At 45.8% G+C, this 13,039-nt stretch overlaps 1 protein-coding gene across 1 annotated transcript; it reads right to left on the bottom strand.

The window, feature by feature from the left end:
- Positions 1-4,294: 4,294 nt before the first annotated feature.
- On the bottom strand, positions 4,295-12,982 carry LOC311511458 (uncharacterized protein CXorf65 homolog; the record flags this gene model as incomplete). The annotated part of the gene is made up of 6 exons (XM_084612088.1): positions 4,295-5,494; positions 5,598-5,702; positions 7,403-7,477; positions 8,703-8,819; positions 9,367-9,453; positions 12,958-12,982. 6 exons carry the CDS (start codon positions 12,980-12,982, stop codon positions 5,418-5,420), a joined length of 486 nt encoding a protein of 161 aa, XP_084468214.1. The 3' UTR covers positions 4,295-5,417.
- Between the last annotated feature and the right edge of the window lie 57 nt (positions 12,983-13,039).

Genomic DNA, 13,039 nt, shown 5'->3' with positions numbered 1-13,039 from the left:
AAAACCACCTTGAAGCAGCGAGTTTGATCTGGCAGTTGACATGATTATCTGAACCTTATCTCCAAACACTGATAAACTGTCTTAATAGGTTTATACTATTCCCACCCTGGCTTCACTAACTGGAAGACTTAACACCACGCAAAGGGTCGTGGCCACACAGATGGTTACAGGAGTTAATGTGGTGCAAGGCAAAGGTAAAAATGCTATAGAAATTCATTAAACAAAACACTTTAGCAGTATTAGTAATGCAAGTACTGAGTTTAAAATGAACTAATGGTGGGGCTGATCACGCAAGCTGATGCCTGTAGGCAGCTGCCACCCTGGAAGCCAGGCTAAAGACGGGTCCCTGCTCTATGACAGGAGCCTGGTAGCCCACAGAGCTCTCAGGGCTTCTAAACTCTTGGGTTTGTGGTGTGGGACTCCCTGGGCTGCTCCTGGCTCCAGAGGTCTCCCCAGGCTGCCGCCCCCCCCCACCGCTTCCTGGGACCAGTGCCTGGGAGTCAGGGGAGCTGGCTGCTTTGTTTCATCTAGAAAAAAAATGCAACAAAGTATTCAATTTCCCCCTGAAATTGTCAAGTTTCCTTTCCATGGGATATTTTGAAATTTCTATGTTTTGTTCTGAATCAGCCCAAACCCTTTATTGAAATGTCAGAATTTCCCACAGAATGGAAATTCCATGTTTGGACCAGCTCTAGTTCTAAGGTCCAAAGCTCTGTGCATCCTCACTGCCTACGACCCTGCCGAGCAAAGTCAATGCACTTCTTATTCTAGCTGTCTCATTTATTCTGTGGAGACTTCCCTTATGTTTTACTGAGAATGTATTCTTGTTAAGTGCTTCATTGTGCTCTTTTGAAGACCTATCTAAAAAATAGGGAGAGTTGACTCTGTTGAGATGCTTATCAATAAGATTAGCACGTGCATTTACATGACCTAGAATGGAAACTAGGATAGATTATTGAGTGAGGTTCTTTGGCCTGCCTTACACAGGAGATCAGATTAGATGGCCATAATGGTCCCTTCTGGCCTTAAAACCTATGAATCAACAAGGGCTGCTAATCCCCACACTGAAGAGCATAAGGGCACTCATCCAGATGGGCTTATGCATTAACGTGCTATCAGGGTTGAATGTGACTATTACATCAGGCCTCCTCCTGTGCTAAAATATGTTTGCCTAACCCCATAGATCAAATTACAGGTGGTTGGAAAGTAGTTTTCTTCTCCCCACCCAAATATTTTTTGTTGTTAAATTTTCAATCAATATTTTCAGGTTTCAGTGAAAACTCAAAAGCCTTCTACGAAAGCAGAAATCGATTGTTGAGAAAAGTTCTGGTGTGTTGAAAAACATTTCATTTATTTATGCTTTGGGGAAAATATTTTGGTTGAAAATTTTCAACCATGTCTTGCTCTACTATGTCTTGTGAAACAGGCTAAAGGCTATGCTTGGGCACTGACTATGGATACAGGTGTCCAGGAGAGGCTTCTTTGACAATCAAGGATGGGAGAAATATTCTCCTCAAGGTGTTCTTGGGTGGCTGAATGGCCACTTCCAAATTCACCTGCAGGTTGATTAGTATGAGAATGTTGACTATCAAAAACAACGAGGAGTCCAGGGGCACCTTAAAGACAGATTTATTTGGGCATAAGCTTTTGTGGGTAAAAAACACCACTTCTTCAGATGCTACCCCTCTTATACTTGACTATCTAAGTTCCCTAGAAACATGGAGTGAAGTCCTGGCCCCAAAGATGACAATGGGAAAAACTCTCATTGCTTTCAAGGGGGACAGAATTTCATCTCTGCTTCTTACACATATAATGCCAAAACAGTACGGGGAACTTTACAGATAATAAAGAGAAAAGGTCCCTGCCCCACATAGACAATGGACAGACCAAAGATGAAGGATAGAATGCAAGAAAAAAACAAGCATATCCAGCAGTGAAGTATAGCACATCTTATTTGTTTATCCTATTAAAATCGCTTTAATTATGTCATCTTTTTGTTAATGTTTCCATACAGCTGAGAGACTAGTGGTTTTAGGCCACCTGGAAGAAGGGTATTTTAAGGAGAGACTTAAAGGAGTGGGGGGAAATGGAAATATCATAGATAAGGCCAGCAGTTTCAGGTAACAATTAGCATTTTCAAAAAAAGAAGGAGTACTTGTGGTACCGATGAAGTGAGCTGTAGCTCACGAAAGCTTATGCTCAAATAAATTGGTTAGTCTCTAAGGTGCCACAAGTACTCCTTCTCTTTTTGCGAATACAGACTAACACGGCTGTTACTCTGAAACCTGTAATTAGCATTTTGTAGCACTTCTCATTTTCAAAGGGCTTTAGAATGGTTAATTAATTCATCCTCTCTGAACCTCTGTGACACAAATAACTATCATCCTTATTTTACAGAGAGGGACACCAGGACACAAATGGCAACATTGTCAGAAATGTTCACTACTTTTAGATGCCCAACTTGAGCCACCTGTGGGGAGAGAAGCTGGCCCCAGAATTGTTTTAACATGCTGTCATTTGTCTTACAGACATCCTAATTTCCTTAATAAAAAGTATGGTCCTCACCCTGATTGTTTTATGATGATGTTTTAGCTATGAAATGCCTAGTCTACTGAGATACTTAATAGGACTAGCATCTATATTTACATGACTGAGGATGGAACAGACAGGACATATATTAGGTGCATACAGTTACTCAGTGCACATGCAAGCTGGTCACTGTTTGCCAAACGATCCAAACTAACCCTAGTTGCACTGAGGTACAAAATAAGCACATGCAACAACATAACCACCTCCCCCACCAACTCATTGTATAGATTAACAGCATTTGTGGTGAAATCTAGGCCCCATTGAAGTCAGTGGGGACAGGATTTCACCCTCAGTATATACACAGAAATTGGTCAACAAAACACCCCTCCACACAGTACAAACGGTATCATTCCAGACATTTTCAAGATTACTCAGCCCCCATTTAAGGATCTAAATATGTGGCAAGTGTTTCCAGAAGCACTCAGCCTCCTGTATCTGCCATTACCGTAGATTTAAGTACCTCTTAGCTATTGGATGCTGAACTCTGTTGGAAGTCTGGTGTCTAGGTGCTGAAGTCACACTAAATACAGAAGGCCTGATTTTCAGAGGTGCTAAGCATCCACCGCTTCCATTGACTTCACTTGTGTTCTTTGGAAGTTCCACTCCTCTGAAGATCATGTCTGTGTTGTGCAGACCTTGCCTGTAGGGGAGACCACATTCCTTGACTCTCATCCTGAGGCATGACTGTCATCTGACAGCACCTGCCTTTCAGGGACTCCATTGTTATACCTTAGATCACAAGGGGCTTGTCTCTTTGCTACGATGGTTTCACCTTGACAACAGTCTCAGTCCATCTTGCCTCACTCACACTAAACCCAGGAACATTTTTCTTTTGCAGAGGTGCTTAAACATGAGAGGCAACATGGTCTGGTGATCAGAGTGCAGAAGTGGGAGGGCTACCTCTATTCTGTAACCGAGCTGCTGCAAAACCTTGGGTAAGTCACTTAACCTGTCTGTGCAACCTAAGTCTCTCCATCGGCAAAATGGGGATAACATGCCACCTTAGCAATGTATTTGAGATCCTAGAATGAAATCCACTATGACCATCTGGACTGGCCCATTCTGGATTCAATACCGGTGCAAATGAGAACTGAATCTGATCCTAGTACCACGGAGTAGAGGTCTGCTTGGGCTTAAGTTGTTAGCCTGACCCAGACCTGAAATGGGCCCACACCCATCCGAGCCGGTTAAGTACTTTTCCCACCCAACCCTGACCTTTCCCCTGAACCAGAGTCAGCACCACTGCTGCCCAGGGATTGGTGCGGCCACAGACACATGAGCTGGTGGCTGCCTGTCCTGCTCCCGTGCTGGGGGATGAGAGGAACTGCAACTCCTTAGCACGTTCACTCTACAGCAGAATGGCAGCATCCAGCAGGAATGGGGCATGCAGACACAGCCACCAGCCTCACGGGCAAGAGGAGTAGAGCCGACGTGACCCAAGGTCAGAGAATTGCATAGTTTTCTGACCAGACCCACCCTAAACACGACACTCATGGCTGGGTCCTGTTGGGCTGCAGGCTCTACCATGGAGTGACATTCACAAGTCTGAGGGTCATGGGCCAGATAATAAATTGCTTAGTCTCTAAGGTGCCACAAGTACTCCTTTTCTTTTTGAGAATACAGACTAATACGGCTGTTACTCTGAAATCTGGTATAAACGCAGAGTAACTCCAAAGAAACTGATGATTTTAATGTTTCCTCTCTCTGTAAGGGAAACCATGTATAAAAGCTATTCAACACAAACAGTCCTAATGGTTCACTGACACACCAAGGGATGAAGTACATAACATAAAGCAAAGGTTACATGAATCAGAAGGAGCAAAGTAAAATTCTGAATCACAGAGAAAATAGCCAAGCAGCAAAAGAACCTCCAACTGGTACCCATAAAGCAGGTTACACATTAACCATGACATCAGCGCAGGTTGTATATTGTAGTTTACATCCAATAATCTAGTAATCTTATAGAGCCTGAACCTGTGGTCCTTACTCAGGCTTCAGTGAATATTTTGCCTGCATAAGCTCACTTGATCAGCTAGCTATAATCCTCCTATAGTTTTCACTTTTGTAGCAGTGCAAAGAAAGCCACCAGGCAAGGCTAATGTTCTGAGCTGTTCCATCTGAATCATCCACAGGAAGAGCCAAGGACAAAAGATACATGACCCAGGCCTTACAAAAAGGAAGGTCAGCCAATTTCCACTCTAGCGCTATAGTATGTTTCACAGAAAGTGATGATTACAACCTCTGTTCAGCAAGGTCCTTAAGCATGTGCCTAAATCCAAGCATGTGAGTAATCCCACTGAAGTACTAGTTCAGTGAGATTAGTCACCAGCTAAAAAGAGTTTTAGCTGGACTGTACATTCCTTGGGGTATGGAGCTGCGATTTTAAATGGGTCTGTCATGCACCTTTGCTGCTGAAATAACAATAAATCAGTGGTCCAGTGTAGTGGGGCTCAATAAAGGGATTACAGCTCAGGAGGTCTCCCCTTCTATGCCCATGCTTAGATCAGTAGTTCATGGTACTCCCTCTTGAGATGCAACTTTGCATTTTTCTGTGAGCCATCCTGAAAGAAGCAGTTATCTCACTTCCTTTCAAATTGGCCAGCAGAGAATGGAAGTGTTTTTCCACAGCAAATTTGGGATCATTCAGAATGAAAGGAAATACATGCATGTAACGTTCCTAGTGTTCCAGACTCCTGGACCCAACCCATCCAACAGGAGCTTCACCAAGGAACAAGCCAGCAAACATGAAACAACATTTTCAAATAGCAGCCGGAAAGGAGAGGTCCTCCAACAGCTCAGCACCAACCATCCCTTGGGATTTGCCACTATCAGGGTCTCCTGGATTGTTTCGGAGAGGAAACCATAGTTTTAGTCCTGTGGCCCTGAGGCGATGGACTCCGTTTACCTGCAGCAGAAACACACAATGCTCATGGGTGGGTGCTGGAAATCCAAAGGGAACATAACAGGATTAAACCCTATGGTCTCCTCATTAGGTTTCAGAGACTCACCTTCTGGAGACGGAACCTCCAAGAGCCGTGTTGGTTTTCTGCCAGCCTTTTTGGATTTCACTCTGGTAGAAGAGACTTTGGAATCTTCCCATTTCCAAAGTTTAGCTTCAGAGAGAGGAGAAAAGCACTCTAATTTGGTAAGGTCAGAAACTTCAACACTTGTACCTCCATGGCACTCACTATCTGATTTCACCCAAACCAACCGTAGCACTAATTCTACAATTAATATCATGTAAAGCACAAATAAAAAGGCCAATAAATAATAATAATAATAGATTAAGGAGGAGTCTAGTATAGTTATTCTCACAAGAGACTGGGAGTCAGGTCTCTTGGATTCTATTCCCAGCTCTGGGAGCGTAGTCGAGTGATTACAGAAGGTGGCAGTACAATGAGAACTCCTGGATTCTATTTCCAACTCTGCCACTGACTCACTGGGTGACTTTGTGCAAGTCATTCATCTGCTCTGTGCTTCAATTTCACTACTGTAAAATGACAACAAAAATACTGATCAGAAGTACTGGGAGGAGAGTTGTGGCTCAATTACTTAACATTTGCCAAGTGCCTAGAGATCTTCAGATAAAGTATTCCATATAATTACAAAATGTAATCAACTACTCAGGCTCTGAAGGTGAGTATATACAGAATAAATAAATCATCTCAGACACTGATTGACATTCTGATGGACTATTATGTTGGCTACCTGTCTCGATCTGATCCAGCCATTGTGTCAAGAGCTCCACAGGGCCACAGCACTACTAGGTAACTGGTTTTGGCCACTGCAAAGCCATACGGGCAATCAGCAAGGCTGGTCTTCAAACAAGTTCTTCCTGCTCTTTGCAACCCTCCCTATGGTTTGCGATGTGTTAGCCAAAACATGTATCGCTCCCAGGAAATGCTGGGCTAGTTTAACTGTAAATTGAAACAAAGGAGCACACTCTTTCCCAGGGGCGGAATGTGTTGTCTGCAGCACGCAAACTTTCATTAAGCAAGTAGGAGACAAGTCTGCTCCTGTCTAGGACTCCAATACACCACCCCAAATGGAAGGAAATTCAGAGACACTTTTGATATAAATGCCTGTAGAAAGTGCACCATTGCTTCCTAAGCACCCCCTTGCAACTGAGCATGGCTCTAGCAGGGGCAAATCTGCCCTAGGTCTCCAGGGTTTAGGAGCCTCTTCTCTAAAACTCCCTGGCTGAGGTAGGTATGGGAACCCAGGCCCACCCACTCCCTGGGTTCCAGCTCAGGGCCCTTGTTTGAAAGGGCTAGAACAAGTCCTTCTCCATCCCTTGTTGTCCTCCTAGCTATTTCCTCCCTCTCTAGTCTTTCTTCCCCAGCCTCCTAACCTGTTTCTCCATCTTTGGAGTGTTGGTTTTGTCTAGCAATTTCTCACCAGTCTGTTGGAAGGAGTCCCTCTCTGCAACCCCTCAGCAACAGCAGCCTTTCTGCTCAGAAGTTCCCTCTCTAATTGAGATCCTTAACCTTGTATCATGCCCAGGTGCTTCCCTGCCTAATTGACTACCTCCCAGTTACTCAGTGAATTAACTACTCCCAGGTGAATCTGAGCTGTCTCATCCCCTCTAAGGTAGGCCTGCTGCCCTCTGACAATGCCAATTTGGCTCCAAGAAACTGCACAGAAATATTTCTGACTGCAAATTTAAATCTTTCTCTCTTGGCTTGGGCTTTGATCCCTTCCTGAGGAATACTGCTGAGATGGTATCTTCTTTTATCTTGGAAATAAACCCAACGTCCTAACAAGCTTTGTGTATCAGTCTCATCAGACCATCTAACTCAGTAGCACTACTTACCAAGGAATTTAGGGTTAATAACTCCTTCATCTTTCAGCAGTGGTGTAAATACTACCTCTGAAGAACCTTCACCACCTGCAAGGGACAAAGGAATTTCATAAAGAGAGAAACATTTATCCTGAGGATGCACTGTCTAGTGGCCAGAATTGGGACGAGGCACCAGGAAATCTTAATCTGACAGTGACTCACTCTATAGCTTTGGCCTAGTCATTCAGGCCAAATTTTTCAGAAGTGGCCTCTGATTGGGGGTGCCCAACTTTAGACACACTGGACTTGATATTCAGAAAGTGATGAGCACCTGCAGCTCCCATTGACTTTGACTGCAGTTGTAGGTGCTCAGCATTTCTGAGAACATAAAACTGTAAGAACGGCCATACAGGGTCAGGACAAAGGTCCATCTAGCCCAGTATCCTGTCCTCCAACAGTGGCCAATACCAGGTGCCCCAGAGGGAATGAACAGAACAGGTAATCATCAAGTGACCCATCCCTTGACACCCATTCCCAGCATCTGGCAAACAGAGGCTAGGGACACCATCCCTGCCCATCCTGGCTAATAGCCATGGATGGCCCTATTCTCCATGAACTTATCTAGCTCTGTTTTGAACCCTGTTGTAGTCTTGGCCTTCACAACATCCTCCGGCAAGGAGTTCCACAGGTTGACTGTGTATTGTGTGAAGAAATACTCCCTTTTGTTTGTTTTAAACCTGCTGCCTATTAAGAAATCTGTGGCTTGGGTTGGGAAACCCCCAAATTAATCCTTATTGAACATTTCATCCATAACATCTCCTTGCCTCTGTTTCCCCATCTGATAATACCTGCTTTGCAAAGGGCTGTAAGATCTGCAGATGAAAGTTGCCATATAACCTGAAACTGTAAAGTCTCTTGTTTTTTTTCTGGAAGAGGTTACAGAAGGGACTGATCAAGAGAAGTCACTTTGCTCTTAAATGGAAACCTCTCTCACAATGCTGGGAAACACTCATGAACATGCTCGAAGCATAGATGGCACCTGTGAATAAGTCTGGGAAGTGGTCTGCAACTCCAGGACCCTTGTGGTAGGCTAGAGGTGTGATGGTGCCTATCCCAAAAGAGAATGGTCACCATGCCCTGTACCACATCTTGAGTGGCAAAGTATCAGAGGATGTAGGAGATCTCACCACTTCCATCTGGAATGCTAGGGATAGCTGTCACCATGCCCTCCAAGTGCTGGGCTCCTTTATAAACCCCCCCATATTCATCAAAACGTTAGTGGCCAAAATGCAGAGGCATTTTCTTCTCGCGGGACTGACAATACTGTACCTACTTGTGACACTGAGGAGTACACAGATCTCTCTCTCGCTCAGAAGCTCTGAGGCATAGCAATGTTGGTTCTGAAGCAAATTCTTCGCCTGGCCACTCACGTCTGCCAGCTCAATTTCACCTGCAATGCATGGCACAGAGAAGGGCTGAAAGCCAGCGAGCAAATGAAGTCTGGGAGCAGGAGGAGTATGATTCAAGCCCATCTCTAAAATGAAAATGTTTCTTGTTCTGAGCATGAACTCTGCACAGGATCAGCTAGAATCCATAACAGGTGACTAAAATATACATCTTATTAGCTTATTTCATGGGATTTAACAAGCTCATGGGGCCTCCTTAGAGACATTGGCTTCCTGTTATGTCACACTGAGACCTTGGTAGCTTGGAGCCTTTGTATGCAACTATACATGGGATTATATGCAAGAGCACCAGAGGTTGGCCTCTGTGGCCTGATCTGAACTGGATTATCAGTAGAGCCACATGGGACTTCATAGTTACAATCTGCAGGGAGTTAGCGTGAACATTCTTTCAGACTTCAACCCTATAAGGCTTGACGACGCCCCCATCCTGAAAGTGAAAGTCAGCAGAAACCTGGTCTAGTGTCAAACTGCATGGTGAAGCACAGCTGTAACAAGATGGTGCCCCTGGAAAGGCACAGTAACCCACCATACCTTCATTCTCACAGCCACAGCAGTGTTTGATGCTCTCCAGGAGAAGCTGGACTTTGCAGTGAATGTTAAAAAGGGTCTTTTCATTTTCTGTTGAGAGACATAATTCATGAGGCAAAACTTCGACTAGTTTTGGCCACTGGGAGCAGGCCCATTGAGAAAAATATGGGGCTCTGGAACATGATGTTCACTGAGGCCCCACCCCTACCATTTTGCCCCCATTTCACCCCAGTTACAGATATTGAGCTTGGGGCCTCAGTACAACTGTCTCCCTTTCCCTACCTCTTGGCAGCCTGGCTGGGAGCTCTGCACAAAACCAAAAGCTTTCTCCCTAAGCTATTCTGGCTCAGCCTCACCAAACAGGAGTCACTTTAGGGGACGGTTGAATTCTGGATGAGGGGGGAAAATACAGTTACCTTTTCCGTAACCGGTGTTCTTCAAGATGTATTGCTCATGTCCATTCCATATTAGGGATGTGTGCTTGCCACATGCACCGGTGCTGGCAGTTTTTCCCTTAGCAGTATCTGTAGGCCACTGTGCCTCAATGCTGACCTATCAGATCGGGACAAGTTCCTCCCGCAGGACCCTGGTGATCTTTGGCATTTGGCATATCTGCATCAGTAGACTGGCGATCTATGCCTTATGCTGCTTGACCTGTTCCAGGATCTAGAGCAGGACCAGGAGTCAGAGTGGGCTGGTCGTCGGTAGAATCTCCCCAATCGAGAGGATTTGCGTCTTGGCGATGGGTGCCGGTGGGTGGGTGACTGGTGACCCCGTTCTGCTGATCGGTTGCAGGACCGGCACAGAGATGTTGGAGACACAATGGGTCGGTCTCGATGCTCATGCCGGGGACGCGAGCCTCTGCAGGTTACCGGTGAGCCGCGCCTCGAATCCCGCTGTTGGTGCCCAGGGTCAGGAGACCGACGAGGGCTTCTCTGAGCGTGCCTCCCAAAGTCTGAGGCATGATGGTGCTGTGTGGGCGAGTGCTAGTGGGATGTCTCCTGCGACGGGGAGCAGTGCTGCTGAAGTAGGGACACTCGGAATGGCCCCAACGCAGGTTTACCCCTGGGTTTGGGTACCGCCGAGCCAGTGTGGGCAGCACCGGTAGCGTCAGGATCTCCTGAGCTGCCTGCAGGGCCTTAGGCATCAACGGGACTTCAAGTTGAGGGAGGCAGTCTTCATTGTCCAGTATGGCAGGCATAGTACAGGAGGGGCTCGACCGCTTGACGTGAGCTGGGGCCCGACTCCCTGACGGAGGTGTTGAGCCGCCCAGCACGGGTCTTGGCTCTCCTCTGGCCCTCTCCTTTCCCTTACGGGATGTGGGAGCTCTTCCCGTCACAGACCTCTTGGACTTCTTGGCCGGGGCCAGAGCCAGGGAGGGGAATCAGTGTTGGCTTGTAGATGGCACCAGTGGGGCGGTCTGTACCGATGCTGTGCTGCTCGGGGCCAGGTCGGACCTCTGCTCCGGTGCTGGGGTCAATGCTGGCTCCATCAGGAGTGCCCTGAGATGGAAGCCTCTCTCCTTTTTCATTCTGGGTTTGAAAGACTTACAGATGTGACACTTGTCGCTTATGTGTCCTTCTCCTAGACACCTTAAACAGCTAATGTGCGGGTCACTGATTGGCACGGGCCGCTTACAACGATTGCATACTTTAAAGCCTGGGGACCAGGGCATACCCTGTCCCTAGGCTGTGTCCTGTCCGGGACCAACTAACTAGAACTAACACTAAGGGTAAATACTAAACTATACACAACTAGTTTACAAAGAAACATTCGAGAGATACATTGAACTAAGCGAAAGCTAGCTGAAGCAGCAGCAGTTCCAGCACCGTCACTGGCAGCAAGAAGCAACTGAGGGTGGGGGGAGCGGGTGGCCCCCTCTTATACCACGCCATGCGGGCGCCACTCCAGAGGGTGCCCGAGCCGGTCCCCTATGGATACTGCTAAGGGAAAAACTTCCGGCACCGGTGCATGTGTCGAACACACACACCTAATATGGAATGGACATGAGCAAGCACTCGAAGAAGAACTCACAGCTCCTCCTCCCTTGCTTTTCTAAGCAGGAATCACTGTGGGATATGGTTGAGTGGTGGCTGTTAGGAGATCACAGCTATTCCAGTCTCAACATAGCTCCCAGCAGGAATCAGCATAGACAAAAGAGCTAGAAAACAATTGCAAACAACAAATACATTCAAAATAGCAGGGAAATGGTATTTTTCTGTTTCTTTTTTATTTGCTTTTACCGTTTTCTAGGAGCTACTATGGAAAATGAAAAGATACGTTGCATAAAAGCCCACTCCAAAGCCGTACTCCAAAGGCCATGAGCCAAGGGAGGGTGTGTGGCTAGCAGGGTATCAGAACTTTTCTCAGACTGCAAAGGCACACACTCCTCTTCCTTTTGCTTTGCAGGGCACACCCCAGGGATGCACCAGGCAGCAGACCATTAATGCACGCCCTCGTTTGAGTTTATTGTGATCGTGAAATCCAGGGTCCCAACACCCAGCATTGACAGAAGTTTGGAACTGGTTGTGGCTCCAGGGTTTGCAGCTTACCTCCATCTCCAGTTGCTGGAAGACTGAGGTCTGGGATAAATCTTCAAACATGCCTACGTAATTTAAGAGCCTAAGCTCTATTTTCAAAGTGATTTAGGTGCTTAGGGGACTGAGGCCCAGAACCTCAAAGGTATTTAGATTGGGCCTAAGTCCCTCTGACTCTTGGTGAGGCTAAGGATATGCCCGCACTACAGCAGCACAGCTTCAGCTGCGTTGCTGTAACTCTTGTAGTGTAGACCCTTGTTACAGCAACAGAAGGGGGGGGGGGCGAGTTTTTTCCATTGCTGTAGTAAATCCACCCCATCAAGAGGCGATAGCTAGGTTGACAGAAGAATTCTTGTGTTGACCTAGCTGCATCTACAGTGGGGGTTAAATCGACCTAACAGCAGAGCATGGGGTGTGAATAAAATGTAGGTCCACCTAGCACACACTGCTAGGGTGACCTACATTTTAGGACCAAGCCTTAGGCTCCTTCAGGCCCTTAGGGCCAGATTTTTAAAGGTATTTAGGCACTGCTGAACTCAGCTTTGCAATGCCTTACTGATTAAGGAGTCTAAATGTAATTTTAAAATGTAATTAAACACTTAGGATCCTAAATCTCATCAACTGTCAAGGGGATTTTGGCTCTTAATGGCATAAAACCTTTTTGAAAATGAGATTTATGTGCCTGAATCAGTTAAGGATTGCAATGCTGAGCCTAGTAATGCCTAAATACCTTTGAAAAATCTGGGCCTAAATCATTTTTGAAAATGCAATTTAGGCTCCCAAGTCACTTAAATATTTTTGAAAATTTCACCCTGGAAACTTTTCACTTACCTTCTCCTAACATTAGAGCTGGACAAAAAATGCCAAGTATTTTTTGTAAGAAATTTTGAAAAAGAAAATAATTTTCTATGCAATATTTTGTTTTTTTTTCCTGCCAAAAACAGGATACCAAGTGGGGACAGGAATGCTAGCTTTATTGCCTCTTTTGTTCTGAGTGACTAAGTTCCTTATGGACATGTAGGGGGCAACAGAAATGCAAGGCTGGCAAGTCACTTACCTCCATGAAGCACCGTTATAAACATTTCTACCAGTAATCTAAAAAAAAAGCAAAAGACCAGTGACAACTTTCCCACTATCTT

The sequence above is a fragment of the Lepidochelys olivacea genome (genome assembly GCF_965140295.1).
Source record: "Lepidochelys olivacea isolate rLepOli2 genome assembly, chromosome: 22".
Taxonomy (NCBI): domain Eukaryota; kingdom Metazoa; phylum Chordata; order Testudines; family Cheloniidae; genus Lepidochelys; species Lepidochelys olivacea.
Note: the sequence above shows the minus strand (reverse complement) of the source record. Positions and strands in the feature narration are given on the sequence as shown.